The sequence below is a fragment of the Festucalex cinctus genome, chromosome 6 (genome assembly GCF_051991245.1).
Source record: "Festucalex cinctus isolate MCC-2025b chromosome 6, RoL_Fcin_1.0, whole genome shotgun sequence".
NCBI classification, from domain to species: domain Eukaryota; kingdom Metazoa; phylum Chordata; class Actinopteri; order Syngnathiformes; family Syngnathidae; genus Festucalex; species Festucalex cinctus.
This window is the reverse complement of record NC_135416.1, coordinates 13,977,185-13,997,477: the sequence shown is the minus strand read 5'-3', so window position 1 is coordinate 13,997,477 and position 20,293 is coordinate 13,977,185. Positions and strand designations below refer to the sequence as shown.

Here is a 20,293-nt window from a genome sequence, read left to right as displayed (position 1 = left end):
CGAAAACGAACCCTTCTAGCGATTTTGACATCCACAGAAAATGTATTTAGTCAGAGATTGCTAGCTAACTGCACGCTGTAGTGGCAGAAATGGGACTTGTCATAAAAAAGGAACTCGCAATTGCGCAGGAAAGCCACTGAAGGCGCTCATGTTTTGAGGGTCGACTCTTGATTGTTACTCTGTTATGTGTTAATTAATTTAGCATTATATGCTAAATTAGCATCACCCTATATTGCCTAATGAGTGAGCTGAACTTTTAGACCAAACTCAACACAGCAGCCTGATAAAGTAAAGTGACTGAGAAACAGTAAAACACATTTTGTGTTTAAGGATGACACAAGAAAATAAAAATTAAAAGATTTATTTTCATAAAACACACAAAATGCAGTAAACTGTATAGATACACTATGCAACCAGGTGAAAACAGGAATACAAAATAATTTCAGTAAACAAACATAGTAACATGATGCCAATGTCAACATTCAGGAATAGAAAAAATAGCTTATGAGACACCTAATACCATCAGACAGCTTCTTCAACAGTCTTGAAGTTAATGTATGAAACTTGCTTTGGGTGAGGTCATCTTCTCCGCAAACGTAACTCCATGTCGTCTTCATCTGGGACCATGAGGTGGTCCACCGAGTAGTGGGCATCATCGCCTATGTCCTGGAAGAAATACTCCTCGCTCTCACAGCTCTCATCCCCGTCCTTACAGGCTGCACCTTTGCTTTGATGCACTTCGTTGCTTTCATGACTGTTGCTGTCACTGGCCTTGCTGGTTTCACTGCTTTCCTGACTGGCGGTGCTACTGGATCCGTTGCTTTCATTGCTAGGGGAGTCATCATCCTCAGTGGTGTCACTGGACTCGCTGCTCTTGTGACTAGTGGAGTGACTGCCATGAGTGGTTCCGCTGCTGGTGTTGTCATTGGATTCACTGCTTTCACGACTTTCGGTGACACTGGATTCACTGCTTTTATGCCCGGCAAAGTCACTAGTCTTTGTGGTTCTGCTGCCTTCATGATGGGTGATGTCACTGGATTCACTGCTTTCATGACTGGTCGTGTCAGTGGCCTTCTTGATTTCATTGGATCCACTGCTTTCATGACTGCTGGTTTCACTGGATTCACTGTTGTCATTACTTGTTATATCACTGGTAGTGCTGGTCTGAATGGTTTCTTCACTGGTGCTCTCACTGCTCTCAATCACACTTACCAGTGAGGTCTTGATGCCGTAGTTCATTTTACTGATTTTGACTGCCTCTTGGGTTTCACTGCTGGTCTCATTACTATCTTCACTGGCACTCTGACTGCTCTTGTCTTCTTCGTTGCTTTCATGACTGTCATGAGTGTCACTTGTTTCACTGCTTTCACTACTGGTGCCATCGCTACCCTTGTCGGTCTGTCCGGCTTCCCCACCATTTTTTCCACTTATGTAAATAACTTTATTAACCAATGGGGCTTTGAAGGTATGACTTTTGTCTTCGGTTCGACTTGACCCACTTCCGGTGCTCTCATTGGATTCGCTGCTGTCACTGGCTTTCCCATTATCACCTATGTCACTAGTCACACTTTCATTGCTCTCAGAACTGGTGGTGTCACTGGCCACACTGGGCTCAACTGTCTCTTGACTGGTGCTCTCACTGCTGTCAGTCGCACCACCTACCAGTGAGCTCTTGATGGCATAGGTTGCTTCACTGACCTTAACTGTATGATGGGTTTCAGTAATGGGGCTGCTGGTGGCTTTACTGGACTCTGTGCTTTCATCACTGGCACTCTCGCTGCTGTTGTCGTCCTCAGTGCTTTCTTGGCTTGTGCTGTCATGAGTGCCACTTGTTTCACTGCTTTCGCTACTGGTGCTGTTGCTAGCTTTACTGGTCTCACTGCTTTCACTGCTGGTTCTGTCACTTCCCTTGTTGGTCTGTCCAGATTCCCCAATGATACTCACAGTTTTGTAAATTACTTTGTTTACCAGTGGAGTCTTGATGGCATAACTTTTGGCACTGGTGTGACTTGGTCCGTTGTTGTCGCTACTGGTGCTCTCATTGGACTCACTGCTATCACTGTCATGATCACTGTCACTAGTCAGACTTTCATTGCTGTCATCACTGGTGGTGTCACTGGTCATGCTAGTCTGAACGGTTTCTTCACTGTTGCTGTCACTGCTGTCAATCACATCACTTGCCACTGAGTACTTGACAGCATAGCTGACTTCACTGACCTTAAATGTCTGGTGGATTTCACTACTGGGGCTGTTTGTGGACTTGGTGCTTTCATCACTGGCACTCTCGCTGCTATTGTCTGCCTCCTTGCTTTCATGACTTGTACTGTCATGAGTGTCACTTGTTTCACTGCTTTCACTACTGGTGTTGTCACTGGCCTTACTGGTCTCACTGCTGGTTCCATCACTACCCTTGATGGTCGGACCAGGTTCCTCATAGTTGCTGTTACTTTTGTAAATAACTTTCTTCACCAATGGGCTTTTGATTGTATAACTCTTGTTATCAGTTTGACTCGGTCCATTATTGTCACTTGCGGTGGTTTCATTGGACTCGTTGCTGTCACTGTCGGTGGCCTCACTCATGTTACTGCTCTCGGTGCTTTCACTCTTTGAGCCATCGACGCTCTGATTGGATTCGTCACTGGTGCTGTCAATGCTGTCAGTCGTGTCACTCAGCCCTTGGTCTTTGATGTCATGGGGTGTGTCACTGGCCTCATTACTTTCGCTACTGGTGCTCTCATCGCTGTCAGCAGCATCAGCTGTGTTGCCGGTGATGCTGCCTGTGTCCCCTTCCTCGCTAGTGGTGTCGCTGCTGTCTGCTTTGTGCTGCTCTGACTGACTTACGACTTGGTTGTCAGTACTCGCAGAAGCTGGATCCCAACTCTGAAGCAGAACAAAAGCATTTGTGTGACTTGAGCCATTTTTGGCAGTAGGTTTAATTTATCATATCACACTTAAATAACACAAAAACAAAGCCCAAAATGCCTTCAATGCATTAAGTCATAATAGAGTAAATCACCTTTTGGTACTGTTGGATGTAATACTGATAGTATCTTGGATCATACGAGCCTCCACTTTGAGCCTGAGGGAAACGGAAATAGAGGCATTTAATGATACACTTTACCATCTAGAGAGGTAGACACATCCGTCTCTCCGTCGATCCCGTTCTTGTTGGCGGATGCCCACATTTTTAACAAGTGCCCATGTTTTTGGCGAGTGCTTGAAGACACAAAGCCTAAAAAAAATACATGGACCGAGCACCGACTGAAGCAGGTTTTCGTCCGTCAATCCGGGTCAGATACAAACAGTTCTTCTCAGCCCGTGTATTTTTTTTCAAGACTTTGTCTCATAAAGAACTTGCTGAAAATGTGTGTGTCCGCCGAATATGTGGGCATCCGTCGACCACAGGCCAACGGAGAGACGGAAATACCGACCTCTGACCATCTACATCACTGACATGTTTAAGAAGAAAGACTAGAAAATACATCTCAAAATTGTACCTTAAATACTAGGGGTGTGAATTGCCTCGTACCTGACGATTCGATTCGTATCACGATTCACAGGTCACGATTCGATTCGATACCGATTAATCCCGATACGAATTTATAAGTCGATTGTTGCGATTTTTTTTCATTCAAATTTAGAAAATACTAATCAGTAAGCTTGTAGAGTGTAAGATTTATATGAAAATGTATTATTTATTTATCTGAAATTTCAGTCTTATAGAGGTTGTAATCTGTTTCATTTTTAAACAGCATTAAAATAAAATATTAAGGCTTAATGTTCCGTTCATATAACATTCTTCCATGCTTAAGGTGTGAATCCTAAAAAAAAAAAAAAAAAAAAAAAAAATCGATTTTGCCTATTATTGAATCGATTCGAGAATCGCGCGATGTAGTATCGCGATATATCGCCGAATCGATTTTTTTTAACACCCCTATTAAATAGCAGTAAATCAGAATAAAATCACACGTTAAGTATATTACCTGCTGGTAGTAGTGGTACAAGTACTGCTGATAAGACTGTTGATCATATGAGCCTCCAGTTTGAGACTGAAAGAAGTTAGCAGAGCGAAACAGTTAATGATACTATTTATCATTACCATCAACATGATTATACTGTTGCATTTGTTCATTACTGTCAGCTATAGAGAAAAAATATTTGGAATAAATTACCTGCTGGGGGTACTGGTAGGGGTAATGATGATAAGATTGTGGATCATAGGAACCTCCACTTTGAGACTGAAAGAAATTAACACAATTAAATAATGAATGTTTTAACGTCTGGTTCATTTGTGAATTGTTCGTCACTGTCATCTCTAGACAAAAACACTCACTTGATGTTGGCGATTTTCTTCAGAGCTCTGAAACCCACAAATGATGAGGGGGGGAAACAATTCAAAATGATGCCCTTAGCAGCAGAAAATCATAATTCTGTCATGTGTCGATTAAAATACCTGCTGACGGTGCTGATAGGGGTATGGCTGATAGGATTGTGGATCATAGGAACCGCCGGTTTGAGACTGAAAGATATTAACACAGACTTTTAATGACACCTTTCAAGCATCTGGTGCAGTTGTTGAAAGTTAATTACTAAGCCATATATACAGTACCAAAAACACTTACTTGATGTTGGCGCTTTTCTTCAGAGCTCTGAAACCAAAAAGAACACAAAAAAATTTCAAAATAGTGCCTTCAAATGAAGAAAATTTTAATAAAAAATAATTAATTTACCTGCTGATGGTACTGGTAGGGGTTATGTTGATAGGATTGTGGATCATATGAACCTCCATTCTGGGACTGGAAAAAAATTAACACATAAAGAGGGAGAAACTTTCATGATACTCTTGAACATTAACAAAATTACTGCAGTGTTCTTGTCAGTTCATTGCTGCTAGCTATAGGAAAAAAAAACACACCAAAAATAGTTTTGTTTTTTGTTTTTTTCCCCAGATCTCTGAGACCTCCCAAAAGAAGGAAACCAAAATAATGTTTTTTCGATTGTTGAAAATTGCAGTAAATCATAATTAAATCAAGTCATTTACCTGCTGGTCATAGGTGGAATATTGATAGGATTGTGGAACATATGAACCTCCAGTTTGAGACTAAAAGAAATCAACCAGAGAGAATGAGACATTTAATGATACTCTTCAACATCAACATCATTACTGTGGCACATTCTTTGAAGATTTGTTGCTTTAAGCTCCAGACGTGGTTGTAAGAGTGCACACAATATAATCACCACACCATTAGTCTAATGATATGTTGGATTTCTAACATTAAATGAAGTTGAAAAAGGCACTCACTGATTCACTGGATTCACTTGACTCTGCAACGCCATTCAGTGAAATCTGACAGATGAAGAAATAACATGACGTGTTTACACTGTCCGTGATCATTCAGGAGCTCTTTAATTTATAGCACCAGTGAATCACATTTAACACATTATATTTGAAACAAGTGTGGGGCTGATGTTTAGTTTAATAACAAGCATTGAACTTATTTCTCCAAAATAGGTACTCACAGGTTTGGCAAATACAGCCCCGATAAGGCAAAATGTTAGTGCGATGACCTTCATTCTGTAATACACATGCAATTCACATAATTATAAAGCTATATCATACTCACACAGCGAGACGAATGTAGTTCAGAAGTGAGCACAATCACGATCATTAGATGACATCTGTATTATTATTGTCAGAAAATCTAAAACTAAAAGAAGATGTTGCATGCAAATTTAAAATACATAAGTATATTAAGATAATTCTATGTCAAGAAAAATGCAAGCACATTTAACTGATTGAAAAGATACAAAATACATATTCAATATTACCTGGATAGAAGCAGTCAAAAGCTTGATAGATAATCTTTCAGTGCAATGTCAAGTGAGAAGCTGTCCGAGCTTCAGTTGATGTGACGGCGAGCAGGAGAAGCCAGCACCTATTCTGAGCTGCAAGATTGTAGTTGGGGCATGCTGTAGGAAACCCCAACAGCTACTGTATATATGCAAGCCAAATTATGTTTTAGTTACATCACTTCCTTCCGGATTTCTCCTCTATGGACACACCAAGATATTTGTGCCATAGAGTAAACTGAAAACATTTTGGCGGGATGGTGATGATTACACACACAAACCACAAAAAGGCACACCACAAGCACGCGCGCATCCGCACGCATGCACAGATACACACATTTTCCTTGAAACACAATCCAGTTCTTGCACTTCAAACCAAGTGCCATAAATTATGAAGGAACATCATGTCAGCAAGCGCATTTTTACTAGTCCAGATGTGTGAACTAAAAAAATTGTCCATAGACAGACAGAGATTGTAGATAAAGTAGCTAGCTACTGTGGCTAGCTACTGTGGCTAGCTACTGTGGCTAGCTACTGTAGCTAGCTAGCGATAGATAGATAGCTACAGATAGATAGCTAGATAGCTAGATAGCTAGATAGCTAGATAGATAGACAGACAGACAGACAGACAGACAGACAGACAGACAGACAGACAGACAGACAGAGATTTTATTCAGGCTCTGCCCCCAAAGATGCACACTTAAATTTTGTCCAGACTTTGCCCCCTCACTTGTTATAGGCCTATATGAAACACAGATGTGCAAACTATAGGGTTTGTGTACTTTTGGGGAGGAAAAAAAAAAACCTTCACCCACTCAGAGCGGAAGTGTGGCATAGACGAGGTTATACTTGTTTCTTGTTACCTTACCACTTTACCCCCAAACTGCCAACTGCCTATGCCGATGAAGTCCAGCAGACAATATAAATCCTTTATACTTTCTACAAATTTCATCAATTATAGATTAATAATGTATTTTTAATTCACATTGTTCATTACTTGTGTGAATAATAACAGTAACAATGGAAACACACCATTATTTGTGCCTATACGCACCAAACAACAGTTCATAGTACCCATGTTTTTGGAGTCTGTGGTGCAGGAGAGATTTCCTGTCCTGCTGATGACTCCATTGATTTGTTGGAAGACTTCAGTGCTCACGTGGGCAATGACAGTCAGACCTGGCAGGGCGTAATTGGGAGGAACAGACACCTCAATCAAGCCAAAGTGTTGTTGTTATTGGACTTCAGTGGTAGTTAGGGATTATCCATAATGAACACCATGTTCACACAATAAGGCTATCCATACGCGCACTTAGGACCAGGAGGACACCTTAACAGCCAAAATGAGTTTCCTCTCAAGGTGTCCAGGGTGAGAAGCTTGGTTATCCAGGAGGGGTTCAGGGAAGAGCTGCTGGTCTTCTGTAATGAGAGGAGCCAGTCATATGAGATGGCTTGAGCGGGTGAGGTGAGGTGCATGTCCCACCGGGAGGAGGCTCTGGGGACGGGTCAGGACATGCTGGACGGACTTTGTCTCTGGGGACACTTTGGGATTGAGTAACTTTTTTGTTGTGCTCTTCTAGATAATTCAGAGACACTTTATTTTCCCAAATTTAACTCTCTATTGTATCTGAATTGTTTAGACTATCCTTTAAAGATGAGACTAAGTAATAATTTTCCGAAGTATTATGCAACACATATTTATTTATTTTTTTTAGGTTTAGAAGCCCATCGTAAATAAAATATAGTTTTGTTACGATGTAACCATACGCTGTTTTTGGAACTTTGGGATTGGTCTGTGGAAACAAGATATGTACAGTAAGATACCTAAATAAAGAGGTCACATTTCCTGTCTGAGGCGTCTAAAGGTTTCCTGTCTGTCCATATATGGTCTGTCTTTAAATAAAACTAAAGAATTCCTTGTTTAACCTTCTTGGAGTTTGGCTATGCATAAGAAACATGTAATTAGGCTGGGGATGTTCACTCAAGTCTGGAGCACTTTGCAAACCACAGCCGCCACTCGGTGTCCTGCTTTAGAAAGGGGCGTAGTGAACTGAGGTTGATTGATGCTTGTTGTGGCACGCAGACATGCGGTGGTTTACTATGTCTGTGTGTTCGCCGTGTGGTTCTGTGAAGTTGTGTGATGCGTTGACCTTCACCGTCAAGTCTGTGGATTTACGCAAGGGAAATAACTTGATGCAAGAGAACATTTGTCACAGATTTGACTTTCTTTATATCACCTGGTGATTTTCAGAGAATGAATTACTGCAGACCACTTATATTCTAACTATGGCATCAATATATAAATGACTGCTAAAGTAATGCTAGCACTCTAAACATTTATATGACACATGACCTCAGATTCTGAAACCATCTTGGATGCAATATGGGTAAAAGTCAGTTGAACTCCTGCAGTCAGAAAATTAAATAAATTCCTTAAATTTGGAAGAATATGTTCGGAATTGGATTTAAAAAGTGAAGTAAAAATCGCTGTTCACACATACATCACCCACACTACAACTGCTTATCCTTCCACTCTCATCCAATAGTGCAGTAGTTCTCAACCGTGGTCCTCGAGTACCCCTCTCCAGCCTGTTTTCCATGTCTCCCACAAGCAACACAGGTGTTTCAAATGATTAGCTAATCAGCAAGCACTGCATGAAGCCTGATAACGATCCTCAGCTGTGTTGGCTGGGGAGAGATGGAAAACAGGCTTGGATAGGGAGGAACGGGTCTGAGAACCAGTGCAATAATTTATCTTTTAGTACCGAACTCAAAAAGTATATTCACGTTTATCACAGTGGTTAAGTACACACTGCACGACTGTCAAAAATCCATACAAGCACAGAAAGAATATACCAACTCCACAGAGTAAGGCGAGAGCCGTCATTCGAACCTTTAAACTGTAAGACAGACATGCTAACCGCAAGACACTGTCCTGCCCAACAAAGGGGCCAAAACAAATTTGCCAGCTTCTATTTTAAACAGCCTGTAAACAAGGTCTAAGAAGTTATACAATTTGGTTTCTTGCCTTGTAAATGGATAGGAACATTTGTTTTTATGACTTTCACAAAGTACTGTTTCTACATTATGCTGTTGGTCTTATGGCCAATGGCAGTGGTGCCTTTTTGAGGAGTGATGGCAAAGACTGCTGATTTTTAGCAGTTTCAATTCTAGTTTCAACTACTACGATGCCGTAGTAGGGCCACGTATAAATATTTATTTTATTTATTTTTTTTAGACCTGACAAATTTATGTGAAATAAACTCTCAGATTTGTGACATTACAAAGTGGCAAATTTGTGTGAGAAAAAAAACTAATACTGTAAATTTCTGAGAATAAACTCGCAGATTTGCGAGAACAAAACTCAGAAACTTGCGAGACGTATTGTAGTCTGGACGAGGGGCTGGCTTTTGTCCACCAAGAGCTATATAACGTGAAAATTTGTTCATCTCTTGAATGGCAGGATGGAGGCAGATTTCTAAACCTTACTCGTTATCACCTGACTAACTGTAACCAATCAGAGGCTAGCAGTCTCTAGGTAAAAAAAAAAGTGAATGACTGAGAACAGCAGATTCATTGCATCAATTTAGCGACTTGTACCCAGCGCGTGAGTGTGAATGCTTAATATGATATGGTTAATCTCTGCTAAAGCAATTAATATCTCCTTATTTGAAAACCCGACCAAAAAATATTGGCACAAACATCCGAGTGCGCTACGTGTATTTTTTGCAAGTTTCTGAGTTTTTTTCTTGCAAATCTGCAAGTTTATTTCTCGGGAATTTGCCACTTTATAATGTCACAAATCTGCATATTTTTTTCTCGTAAATTTGTTTGGGTTTTCTTCTCTATTACCCCCACCCTAAAACATACATATATACGTATATGTGTGTCATTTTGTCAGTTATGTTTTGTGTTTTCAAGCCATGGTTGGTGGTGCCCTTTCCTTGAGCCAGGATTCAGAAAAATGTTGACCGTGGGCCCAGGAGCCTCAATTTGATATCACAGTTGGACATTTCAGTGCAGTTTTCAGCCACTTTAACTGATTTTTTTTTTTTTTGCAATCTCTGGCACTAGCAGGAAACTAAAGGATCAATTTGACCTCAGATGAGACCCATTTTCACCACCATATTGTGTCCGATCATTTCAACAGCCTCATAGCTGGTGAATTTCATGTTTTGGGGCAATCCTAGAGGCATGCTTCTTGGAGAAAAAAAAAAATAGATGAATGTGCTTTTCTGCCTTGCACAGATTTGATCCATTTTCAATTGTACTTTGTTACGTACAGTAAAATGGTCTCTCCGCAGTGAAGCCATTCTTCAGTGGGTAGCTTTGTACTGCCTCGGGAACCAAATCCAGACCTTGTGTCAGCACCTTGGTCAAGGGAAATGGTTAGAAATGAACGTACATGTTTTTTGGAATGTGACAGAAGGCTGGGTCACCGAGAAAAAATCCACATAGGCGTGGACAGAGCATGCATGGAAACTTGACAGTGAAAGGCCAAAAAGTCAGGTGTTAAGAGCAGAAAATTGGAATTGAAGCAACCACTCTGCCACCATGGTTGCTATGTCGTGAAAAAGTTGAAATGTACTCCCTTGCGAGGTCACTGATTTACTTCATGTTTTCAGTGTTTCTAGTCAGTTTTTTTTGTGGAGGCCAAAAGCCTTGAAAAAAATGAATCTAACTCACTGAATCCCAATTTGCTTGCCACAGAAAGGCCCGTATTTCATTTTCTTTCCAATGCTGGTCTTGTCTGCTCCTCCCCGTTGTGATATTCTGGGTTTGAATCCCATCCTGAGACTTCCATTGTGGATTTTGTTTGCAGGACAATATGGTGTGAAATTGTGAATAGTTGTTTGTCTTTATATGCGCTGTGATTGACTGGCGACCAGCCCAGTGTGAACCCCATCTGTTGCTCAAAGTCATCCTAATATGCAAATATAGAAAATGGATGGATGCTGCACAGTAATTAAGTCTTTCTTTCCCCTGAGCCCCAACCCATTTGTTATCGAAGTGTTGGCGTGACTGACCCATTGTGTGTGCGTGCACAGTGTTTGTAGAGTATGATCCCCGTCTGGAATACAAAAGAGCTTCTTCGCAGGTTGAGCGGAGGCACAAACTAATGCGTGCGCAGAATTCCCTTTCTTCTTCAAGCAACTTACCTCAGGTATTATTTCCTTATGTGTGGATTATTTATGCTCACAATGATAATTTGTGAATTAAATTATGCTGTCTGATTAGTTCACATTTGTCGTAGCAGCTGCTGGTGCACTCATAGTGTGAGGCCTCTTTTATCCAAAGTTGAGTGTTGACTGTTTTATTCTGATACTTATGTGTATTACCAATATGTTATGAATGCTGCGGTTATATGAACTACAATCAGACGTCTAGACTCATCTGTGAAAAATGTGCATGTTGATATACGCGGTGTCTGAGATTGAGTCAAGTGTGTACTAGTCACACGATGAAGAAGCCTCTAGTATATTATTCACACCGTTTATGTAGCCCATATATCAATGTGGCAGTGGCAGACGATCCCTCAGACAGATACTTGAGTATAATTGCATCTTGACAAATGCACATTTATCACCAGTCAATCAGGTTTAAAGATTCTGTCAACTTACAGTGCCACAAATGAAAGTTCTAAATTACACCGTCTGTCTAGACAAGGAGTTGGCAAAATATGCCCCGTGGGTCAGAAACGGCCCGCTCTGTTATGCAGTTTTTTTTATATTAAGAATCGTGTAATATTTGTTGCATCAATTTCTCCATTAAAACACATTTATTAATTTTAAAGGATTTTATATTTATTAATCTCTTTGAATAATTGTCTAATTTGTATATTGTAAATAATGAATGAATAATAAGAGCAAAAAAAACTATTTACATTTAAATTAAAAATTTGTTTGATTAAATAATTGATTTATTGTAAATAAAATACAAACAAATATTCGTAAAATAAATTTTCATACGCTGGTGTCGTGACAAAACCGGCCATGACAAAAATTTTTTTTCACAAATTTATTCTATAGGTTTGTACCCATACCTGTTTTTTATTTATTTTTTAATATACAAATTATTGACCAATCTAAAGTTATGAACAAGGCTTACTGTCTTTGCCGATGCAAGATTGAACAAACCTGAAAAGTGAAAAAAGTCATTTATTAAATAACATTGTAGTTGATTAAAATATATCTATTTTTATTTTAAATTATTTTCTGTTAATCTTTCTAATGAGTTGGCTTAGTGGTTTATTGTAAATAATAAAACAAAACAATATTATCAAGATAATTAATTTTATATTTACATTTTAAATTTATGTAGGTAAAGAATTTATTAATTCATTATTAATTCCAAATAATACTTAAAAATAATGCGGTCAGGAGCATTAATCTAAGTCAGGAGCATTAATCATCATCATTATTATAAAAATAAATAGCTTACGTAGTTTACATGTATTTTTAAAAACTATTTTAATTTTCTATCTGTTTTAAAAATGAAATTTAGCCCTGGAGCACAAAAGTTTGCCCACACTTCAAACTAGTTTTCAATCTTTTTTTTTTTTTTTTTTTTAATTATCAAAAGAATAAATAGGATGACAAACTTACAAAGTTTATTACAAAGTTTTACCGAAAGGAGTTTCACTTTTAAAGTAATAATCCAAATTTTGAACACAGTTTCCATTACAAGATATGCATTACAAGCATGAAAAAACTATGAAATATAGAAACATGAATTGCGATGTTGCGGTCAGGACTGACAGTAATAACTGTTAGATTTAAATTGCATATTCTTATTTAATATTCATACACATCACAGCCAAGTGTGGACTTGATGAGCATGTGTTAACCGGACCAAACCAGAGCACTCTGGTTCCCATGAACAGACCCGCGAATGTCTGCTTTGCTTCCGCTCTGCAACAACAACAAAAAGCGACTGTGGACTTAGTCTGCGTTTTTTCCAGTCTAGTAGCTGCTTTGTGTTTACTTTAGCTTCGCAAGTGACTTGAGGTGAAGCTGAGGCTTGCTACCATGATGATGGGGGACGGACGGCTTTGCGCATAAATCAAATGTGTGGAAGTCAAAATATTTGTGGCAGTTTTGAAATCCGTCTATACGGTTTATTGCTTAGGTTTGTTCTTTAAATGATTTGCTTGCGGAGATTGATGGAAATGTACATGTGAATTTTCTTAATTATTTTGGTTTATTGTTCCAGGCATGAGGGCCTGCGTCGTTTTTATTTGCCTACTGGCTGCAGCATTCCCTTCAACTGTGAGTAGAAAAGTCATTAATGCAGACTATTTCATGAAGTTTTCAAATACACAAGCACAATTGTTCGCATTTCTAATTCTATACAGGTCGAAAATAATCGTCATGGAAAACATAGAACTTCACACAAGGCCAAAGAAAAGGTAACGCCACTTCTGTTTAGTCGGAAGCCTTACTTAAAATTGTATTTTTTTTGTTTGTTTCTTGCTCAATTCAGGACATTGTCATTGAGGAGGCCAACAAGGCACCAGTCTTCCCCACTTTAGTGGCTGTTGAAGCCAGCAACCAGGAACAGAAAGAAGGGGAAGCGAGTGCAGAAGACAACACTTCGGCTGTGAAAAAGAGCGGTGAATTTCAGATGACTAATGAAAAAAGCGAGGCGGTCCTGCTGAGTGAGGACGAACTAGTGGATCTTCTCAAGAAGGAAGCAGCGGAAGAGGAAGAAGCAGAAAGAGAAGAGATTGATGAAGAAGTGAATGCAGGTGTCTATGAAGAAGAGGTCAGTCAAACGGAAGATGGGCAGGAGGAGAAAATGATAATGGCGCACGATGAGCGGGTCAAGAATGAGAGTGTTGAGGGAGGTGAAAAGTTTGTGAAAGAAAGCAAACAGTCAGACGTAGAGATGGGAACCAAGAAAGATGAGGAAGAATCTTTAGGAGAAGAAAATGTTGCTTTTTTGGAAGAATCTGAAGGCAGCACAGAGTCCAAGATACTTTCCAGTCTTGACTATGCTGGTGATAGTTCAATTGTGCCAATTCTGGACAAAGACCACACAGATGACATAAAGTCTGTTTCTACATCAGATGTCAAAGATGATAAATTTGACGGTGGCGTCGTAGATGACAATGCGATGCAAAACAACAAAGGAGTGATAAGTCAGCATCAAAATCAAGACAACAAGACCAAAGCCTCAGAAACACATCTGGCTGTAAAAGATGGGCAGAAAAGTCATGTTGAAAGTGGAGATCATGCCAGTGGAGAGACAAGGAGAGCAAAGAAGAGCCAAAGAACAAGGAAGCACTCGCCACAAAGGGAGGAAAAACAAGCCGAAGAGGAGCAGAGCCAAGAGGCGCCTCAAGAGGTGGGAGGAGGACACAATAACAGCGCAATCCAGAAGGCAAAGAGGAGACGAGCAGGACAATGGGTATGGCACACAGACAGAACCTAAGTTCAACATTTCTGTGATACTTATGTCAAAATTCACAAATATTGCAAATATGTAAAGTTTATTAATTCATTCTGGGCTCAAAATGTCATTGTCACAAAACATTTAACTCTAAGGCAGCATACTAAATAACACTTTAACATTCATAAACCTCAAAGAAGTGACTCTCAAAAGTGTGGTAAGAATACCACTACTAGTACGCGGGCTCCCTCGTCTGGTACAGTCTTTGAAATAATGACTGGATTAACTGTGACTTGAACTTTTTTTTTTTTTTTTTTTTAATCCAATGCATTACATTTGTTTAATAAAATTCAGTTGTATTCAACTTTGAAGTACAGTTTGGTATCAAACATTTACTAAGATAACAATGGACCCCCGCAACCCCCAATAAAACCTCCCTGCAAACTTCTGGTTCAGCTCCCAAAGATTCACCTATTAGTTTTTTTTTTTTTTTTTTTTTTTTTTGAACGCGACCCCCATCTGTCATGGGAAACACATATTTAAAGTGTCAAAGGTATGTTTGAAAGAGAAAATCTCCAGAATTTTGCTATTCACGGACCACCTGCACATGACGGGGGTACAGTTTTTTTTTTTTTTCCTTAGCACAATCTTAATGTCCAAACGTTGCATTGTTTCAGTGCCTTACAATAACATTGCACCAGGATTCACTTTTAAGGAAAAAATAAACCTAATATTAAATAAACATTTATGTCTACTATGCTACTGTATTTTATCCTTGGTCATCAGTGTTACTTGGAGAGCTAAGTAATTTTTTTTTAGGCGGTACTTGGTGTAAAAGAAAATATGAGCGCCACTGTTTATGCAATCGTCAAGCTGTTTGCAAGGTGATGATACTGCCACCTAGTGGCCTTTTACTAATATTGCTAAAATTATGCAATTATACTGAGCAGTCCCGTAAATTCAGTGGCATCCATGCTAAAGGGAAAACACTCCTTGATGCTCACTGATAACATCTCACGTGACAGAAATGTTGATTTTATTTTCATTCTTTTTTAACTTGTGCTTTATTTGACTTTAAACACATGTTCCTCTTTGACAATTTGAACTCTCAAGTGTGCAATGTTTGGAGTTTTCAAATGTGGTCCCATTGCATAATGTGTGGATGTACAGTGAATCTACAGTACAGCCCAATATAGTTGTAGCGGCTCATCTGTAGCCTTGTGCAAGTCTTCACCATCCTGGTAGTCATGTGTGTTTAATTTAGACCTTTTCTGCTGCCCTCAAGTAGGAAACAAAAGTTATCAATGAGCTGTTGAAGTAAAGCAGATTAAACATTTTGCAGATCTATAGGTTGTTTGCATGCATTTGAATATTTCCCTCCGCTTCATCCTACAGGGCCCTTTAGTAGGGGTGAACCCAGTGCAGATAAGGGCCAAAGTGGATCTCTACCCAAGTGCCAGGTCCTCGCCTCCCCCAGAAGCACCTCCTGGTTGGTGTCTGCCTAATACAGCAGCATTCTCTACATCGATTCGATCACTATACCAACAGTCTCGCAATCTGCTGACTGGCGAATTTAATGAAAACTTCAGCATGAGCGGAGCCATTCTTGCTTCATTACTGCAAGCAAAACACGGCTCTAGCAGATTACGGAGTAAATGCAGACAAATCAGTTTGAATTTAGTCACAGTACAAACTTGAAGGCAGATGGAATGCGGAAGATGGTGTGTTGTGGATTCAGCTAAGTTTTTTCCAGCAATCACATTGAAATGAAGCAAACCAGTCATGGAGTAACATCATTCACGTCGAGTCAAGTGTATTTAACATGATTTTTTCTCCCCAGATCCATGTGATGACTTCCGCTGCAAACGTGGAAAAATATGCAAACTGGATGAGAATAATAAGCCAAATTGTGTATGCCAGGAACCATCAGAATGTCCTTCCAGCTTGAATGAGTTTGATCATGTAAGTCTGAACTAAATTATAGTAACTATTTGTGTTTGTTTGTTGTTTGCTCAACCATATTATGTAGCAGTATGAGCAACAATTTCTTGAATTGACAATATGAGCTCCGATAATATGAAAATGAGGAGGCAGGAAACAGCAATATTTTGAGGGAGTTTAATTGTACCTCAAATGGCTAAAGAGAAATTTTGCTCCTCCATTTTATAGCATATAGTAGCTACAACCTTGTCACATGTACACACAAAATAAATAAATAAAAACATTCACACACAGTGCGGATGGACGTTTTAGGAGTTTTTAAGTTTCATTTGACCCAACATGGTTGTTTTAGATCATATGAGAGGAATGGAACAAACATGACAAGACATGCTAACTGCTAGCATGATATGTTGCCTAATGAGATAGCACTGGTCAACATCCCATTTTGTTGTCACAAACGTTTGAACGGTTTAAGAGGATTTTAATGTTGTTGAATCTGAAAATGACATTGTTTTCCCCCGAATTGGTTGAATTATTTATTTATTTTTTTAAAAAGGGGCTAATAATACACAAGTTATAACATTGGTATTTTCTTTATGCTAGGACTATGATGAAGCTGTATCTGTATTTTCAAGTGTATGTTTTTTTTATTCTTTTGATGCAAAATCATCACGCTATAGTTGTTTTACAGAGAGCCCGCTTTAAGCAAATCATGTTTCATGTGACAATCAAGCAAAAATTCTGAAAATATTAACAGTCAACAAGTGCAAAAACAGGTGACGTCAAAACACAACCACTACATCTAGTAATGCGAAAGTACATTTCATATACTGTCAAATCGCATCAGTCAATTGTCAAAAACATCGTTCCCAAGAACTAAAACCAATTAAAAGAATTGCATTTCAGACTGAGCAGCCGCAAATGATCTATAAACCGTTAAAGTATCTTTAGCGTTTGTATTCCTCATTGTGATTTAATATTTGAAGGTTTGTGGGACAGACAACAAAACATACAACACCTCATGTGAACTCTTCGCCACGAAATGCAATCTGGAAGGCACCAAGAGAGGACACCGACTTCATCTGGACTATACAGGACCATGCAAATGTGAGCATGTGTGAACATTTCACTTTAAAGATCGACGCATGAAAAATGAATTTGCCTAATTTCCTGCTTAGTGATACCTCCATGTATGGACACCGAGCTGGTCCAGTTCCCGCTGCGAATGAGGGATTGGCTGAAAAATGTGTTGCTGCAGCTTTATGAACATGACTCCATGTCATCCGGCTACCTCACTGCCAAACAACGATTCAGGGTGGGTTAAAATTATTGCTGCAATTTTACGAAACCTTCACAAACTGTTCTCTGTTCATAGAAAATTTATCATACATCACAATAGGGGAAACAAAACAGCTATATGCAGGGATATAAAGTTGTTTGGTCTGTTTTTACAGGTGAAGAAAATCTTTGAGAGCGAGCGACGTCTTCATGCTGGTAATCATTCTGCCGAGCTACTGGCTCAAGACTTTGAGAAGAACTACAACATGTACATCTACCCAGTGCACTGGCAATTTGCTCAGCTGGACCAGCACCCCTCTGACAGGTCCGTTTTACTGCACTGAGTGACACGAGCACTGGCCAAGGCTAAAATGTAGATTTTTTTAATGTTGTTTGTAAAATTATTCACCCCCTTTTCTCTCAGTGCAGCCAATTGACTAAGTTGTCTGATAATTTCTGATTGATCCAAAAATACTTTCATAAGTCACTGTGCATTTGGCTCACTGTTTAAAGGTTCTTTAAGGTTCTTATGTGGGTTTACACTCACAATTTTCCTTACTTGCGGTACTTCCTCCCACTGTTAGGGTAATTAAAGACCCTAACGGTGCTAATTTAGTCAATTTGGCACAGAGAGCGGCACAATTGTGAACCATGGGGGTATCAGACCGGTTTAGGTAATTTGTGGACCTGCACACTCGGGTGGATCGAACAGTGGGTGTACTGTGCCACTGTGGTGGTGAACACAGAGACTCACATGGAGACAAATCTGTAGGGAATGCGAAATCGCAGCAACCCTTGTATTGTCGCTGCTTTTAGCCAGTGTGGCACCAATATGAGCAGGTACACGTATTAAAAAATTAAATAGTTTTGGAATTTTCATTTTAGTTTTGAGTTGTTTTTTTTAATTAGTTTTCTGTGTGGTTCTGTTAGTTTTTTTTATTAGTTTCAGTATTAGTTTTAGTTTTTATTTTGAAATGTGTATTACTTGTGTGCAATATTTAGTAAACACCATGGTAAAATGAAAAAAGTAACACATTTCTTACCGAGTGTTGCGTTTCGGCTGAGTTAAATGAAAAAGCAGGCGAGCCGAGCCATTGGAGCCAAAAGTCAAGCAGGCAAATGTGATGCCTATAGGAGCGATGTCATCTGAAAGATTATTGATTGATTATTGATGATATGATTGATTATGATTGATTATTGGCTGCCTTAGATGACATCACTTCTGTGTGACACACTTTCAAACGTCTTTATTCCGGATATATATATATATATATACTTAAAATCACATTTAAAATCATCCCCAAAGGCTCATGTATTGAATTAATTACCGAAGACTAAAACGAAGGACATTTTCACTGTAATTATATTTAGTTTTAGTTTATTAGTTTTGTAAGCATAAAATGTAGTTTCAGTTAGTTTTCGTTTATTAAAAGTATTTTTGTTTTTTATTTTATTTCGTTAACGAAATTGTTTTTTGAATTTTAGTTTGTTTTTTCATGAGTTTTCGTTAACTAAAATAACCTTGGATGACGAAGCTATAAATTTATACCAACTTTATTAAAAAACTGTCACATGTGCGGGGTCCATGTCAAGGGACACACCCTCATTGTCCCGGAATGCCGTACCCGATGATTTGATGTTGCTCTCTCCTGTGCAGAGTCTTGTCCCACTCAGAACTGGCCCCGCTGCGGGTCCCTCTGGTACCCATGGAGCACTGCACCTCTCGCTTCTTTCAGGAGTGCGACGCTGACAAGGACAAGCAGGTGTCCCTTACAGAGTGGACTTCCTGTTTTGGCATCAAGAATAGTAAGATCATAAAACACACGCCATGTTCAGTCAGAAATGAGTAAACAAGAAACAACATATCGACTTGTACTTGTTTGGCTCTGCATCAGGATCGGTTATTTATTACTCCATACTGATTAATTGTAATTTATTGTTTGAAATGTCGACTCAAGACTTGATAACTGTTATTTATCAATGTCAAACCATCAATGCCAATAATTTTGTCTTTCCACAGATGATGTCGACATCAACCTTCTCTTCTAAGCTCACTTTGTAGCTCACCAGCAGATGTCACGATATGACAACTCTGAGCAGGGCCCCTGACTTGTTGGCTACTATCTATAGGAACAACATTTTTGACACACACCTTTTAGCCAACTAATTAAGTAATCAAGCGTTGGTCTAGACCTTTTCATTTTCCTTTCATTCTAATATTTCACCTTATTTACTTAAATGCAGCGATGTGCGGTCAGGTTAGGCAAGTGAGGCAGTGCCGCCCCCTGCTGGCCGTTCGCTGCATGTGAAGAGTTAAAAAAACAACTTTATAATGGTGCTGACATTAAATTATGTTCATTTTTTTTTTTCAATATCCGACTCCAGAGGAGCTGTGCCTCACCAGTAATGAACCTCACGCACGTCACTGATTTAATGAATACATTTTGGACACATAAAGGCTTTAAACTGTGTAGGCAAAGTTTGGGAAATAATTTTTTTTTTGTTCCAGCACAACTGTACTTTAGTAAAGCACTGAGACTTACTTCTTGTGTATGTAATAACCTGATATCCTAATAACTTACATCATGCTTTATTTTCTACAATTGATATTTTAGATACCACTTAGATGACATTAAAAAAAAAAGGTTAGAATTAAATCTTTGTACTTTCCAAGCTGAGTAAACATTTGTTGCACGATACATTGTAGCAGGATTAAAAAATTCTGTTGAATAGATGCTTTTATGGCATCAGGTAGATTGGAAAATTGTTACTTACCTTACCTAGAAGGTGCTTATGTTTGCACCCTGTATCATTAAAAGCTGAATGGAACGTA

The 20,293-nt window shown here is 39.0% G+C and overlaps 2 protein-coding genes across 4 annotated transcripts in view; one reads left to right on the top strand and one right to left on the bottom strand.

Moving 5' to 3' along the window:
• The window catches only part of LOC144020168 (uncharacterized), a 26,298-nt gene extending 6,005 nt beyond the window's left edge, over window positions 1–20,293 (top strand). The window contains exons 1-11 of one of the 3 annotated variants that reach the window (XM_077523330.1): window positions 10,930–11,014; window positions 13,063–13,118; window positions 13,205–13,258; window positions 13,333–14,259; window positions 15,637–15,730; window positions 16,082–16,203; window positions 17,169–17,289; window positions 17,361–17,497; window positions 17,637–17,785; window positions 19,118–19,266; window positions 19,481–20,293. In XM_077523330.1, the coding sequence (XP_077379456.1) occupies window positions 13,065–13,118; window positions 13,205–13,258; window positions 13,333–14,259; window positions 15,637–15,730; window positions 16,082–16,203; window positions 17,169–17,289; window positions 17,361–17,497; window positions 17,637–17,785; window positions 19,118–19,266; window positions 19,481–19,509 (1,836 nt within the window). In that variant the 5' untranslated portion in view covers window positions 10,930–11,014; window positions 13,063–13,064 and the 3' untranslated portion in view covers window positions 19,510–20,293. Of the gene's footprint in view, window positions 1–10,929; window positions 11,015–12,422; window positions 12,979–13,062; window positions 13,119–13,204; window positions 13,259–13,332; window positions 14,260–15,636; window positions 15,731–16,081; window positions 16,204–17,168; window positions 17,290–17,360; window positions 17,498–17,636; window positions 17,786–19,117; window positions 19,267–19,480 lie in introns of those variants that run through there. The other 2 variants (XM_077523331.1, XM_077523329.1) reach the window with 2 other exon arrangements.
• Window positions 475–5,574, bottom strand: LOC144020167 (uncharacterized). The gene is made up of 11 exons (XM_077523328.1): window positions 5,521–5,574; window positions 5,303–5,347; window positions 5,042–5,101; window positions 4,731–4,796; window positions 4,623–4,649; window positions 4,454–4,519; window positions 4,334–4,360; window positions 4,173–4,238; window positions 3,984–4,049; window positions 3,017–3,079; window positions 475–2,880 (listed from the first exon to the last, which is right to left on the bottom strand). The coding sequence occupies exons 1-11, from the start codon at window positions 5,572–5,574 to the stop codon at window positions 580–582; spliced, it is 2,841 nt and encodes a 946-aa protein (XP_077379454.1). The 3' UTR covers window positions 475–579.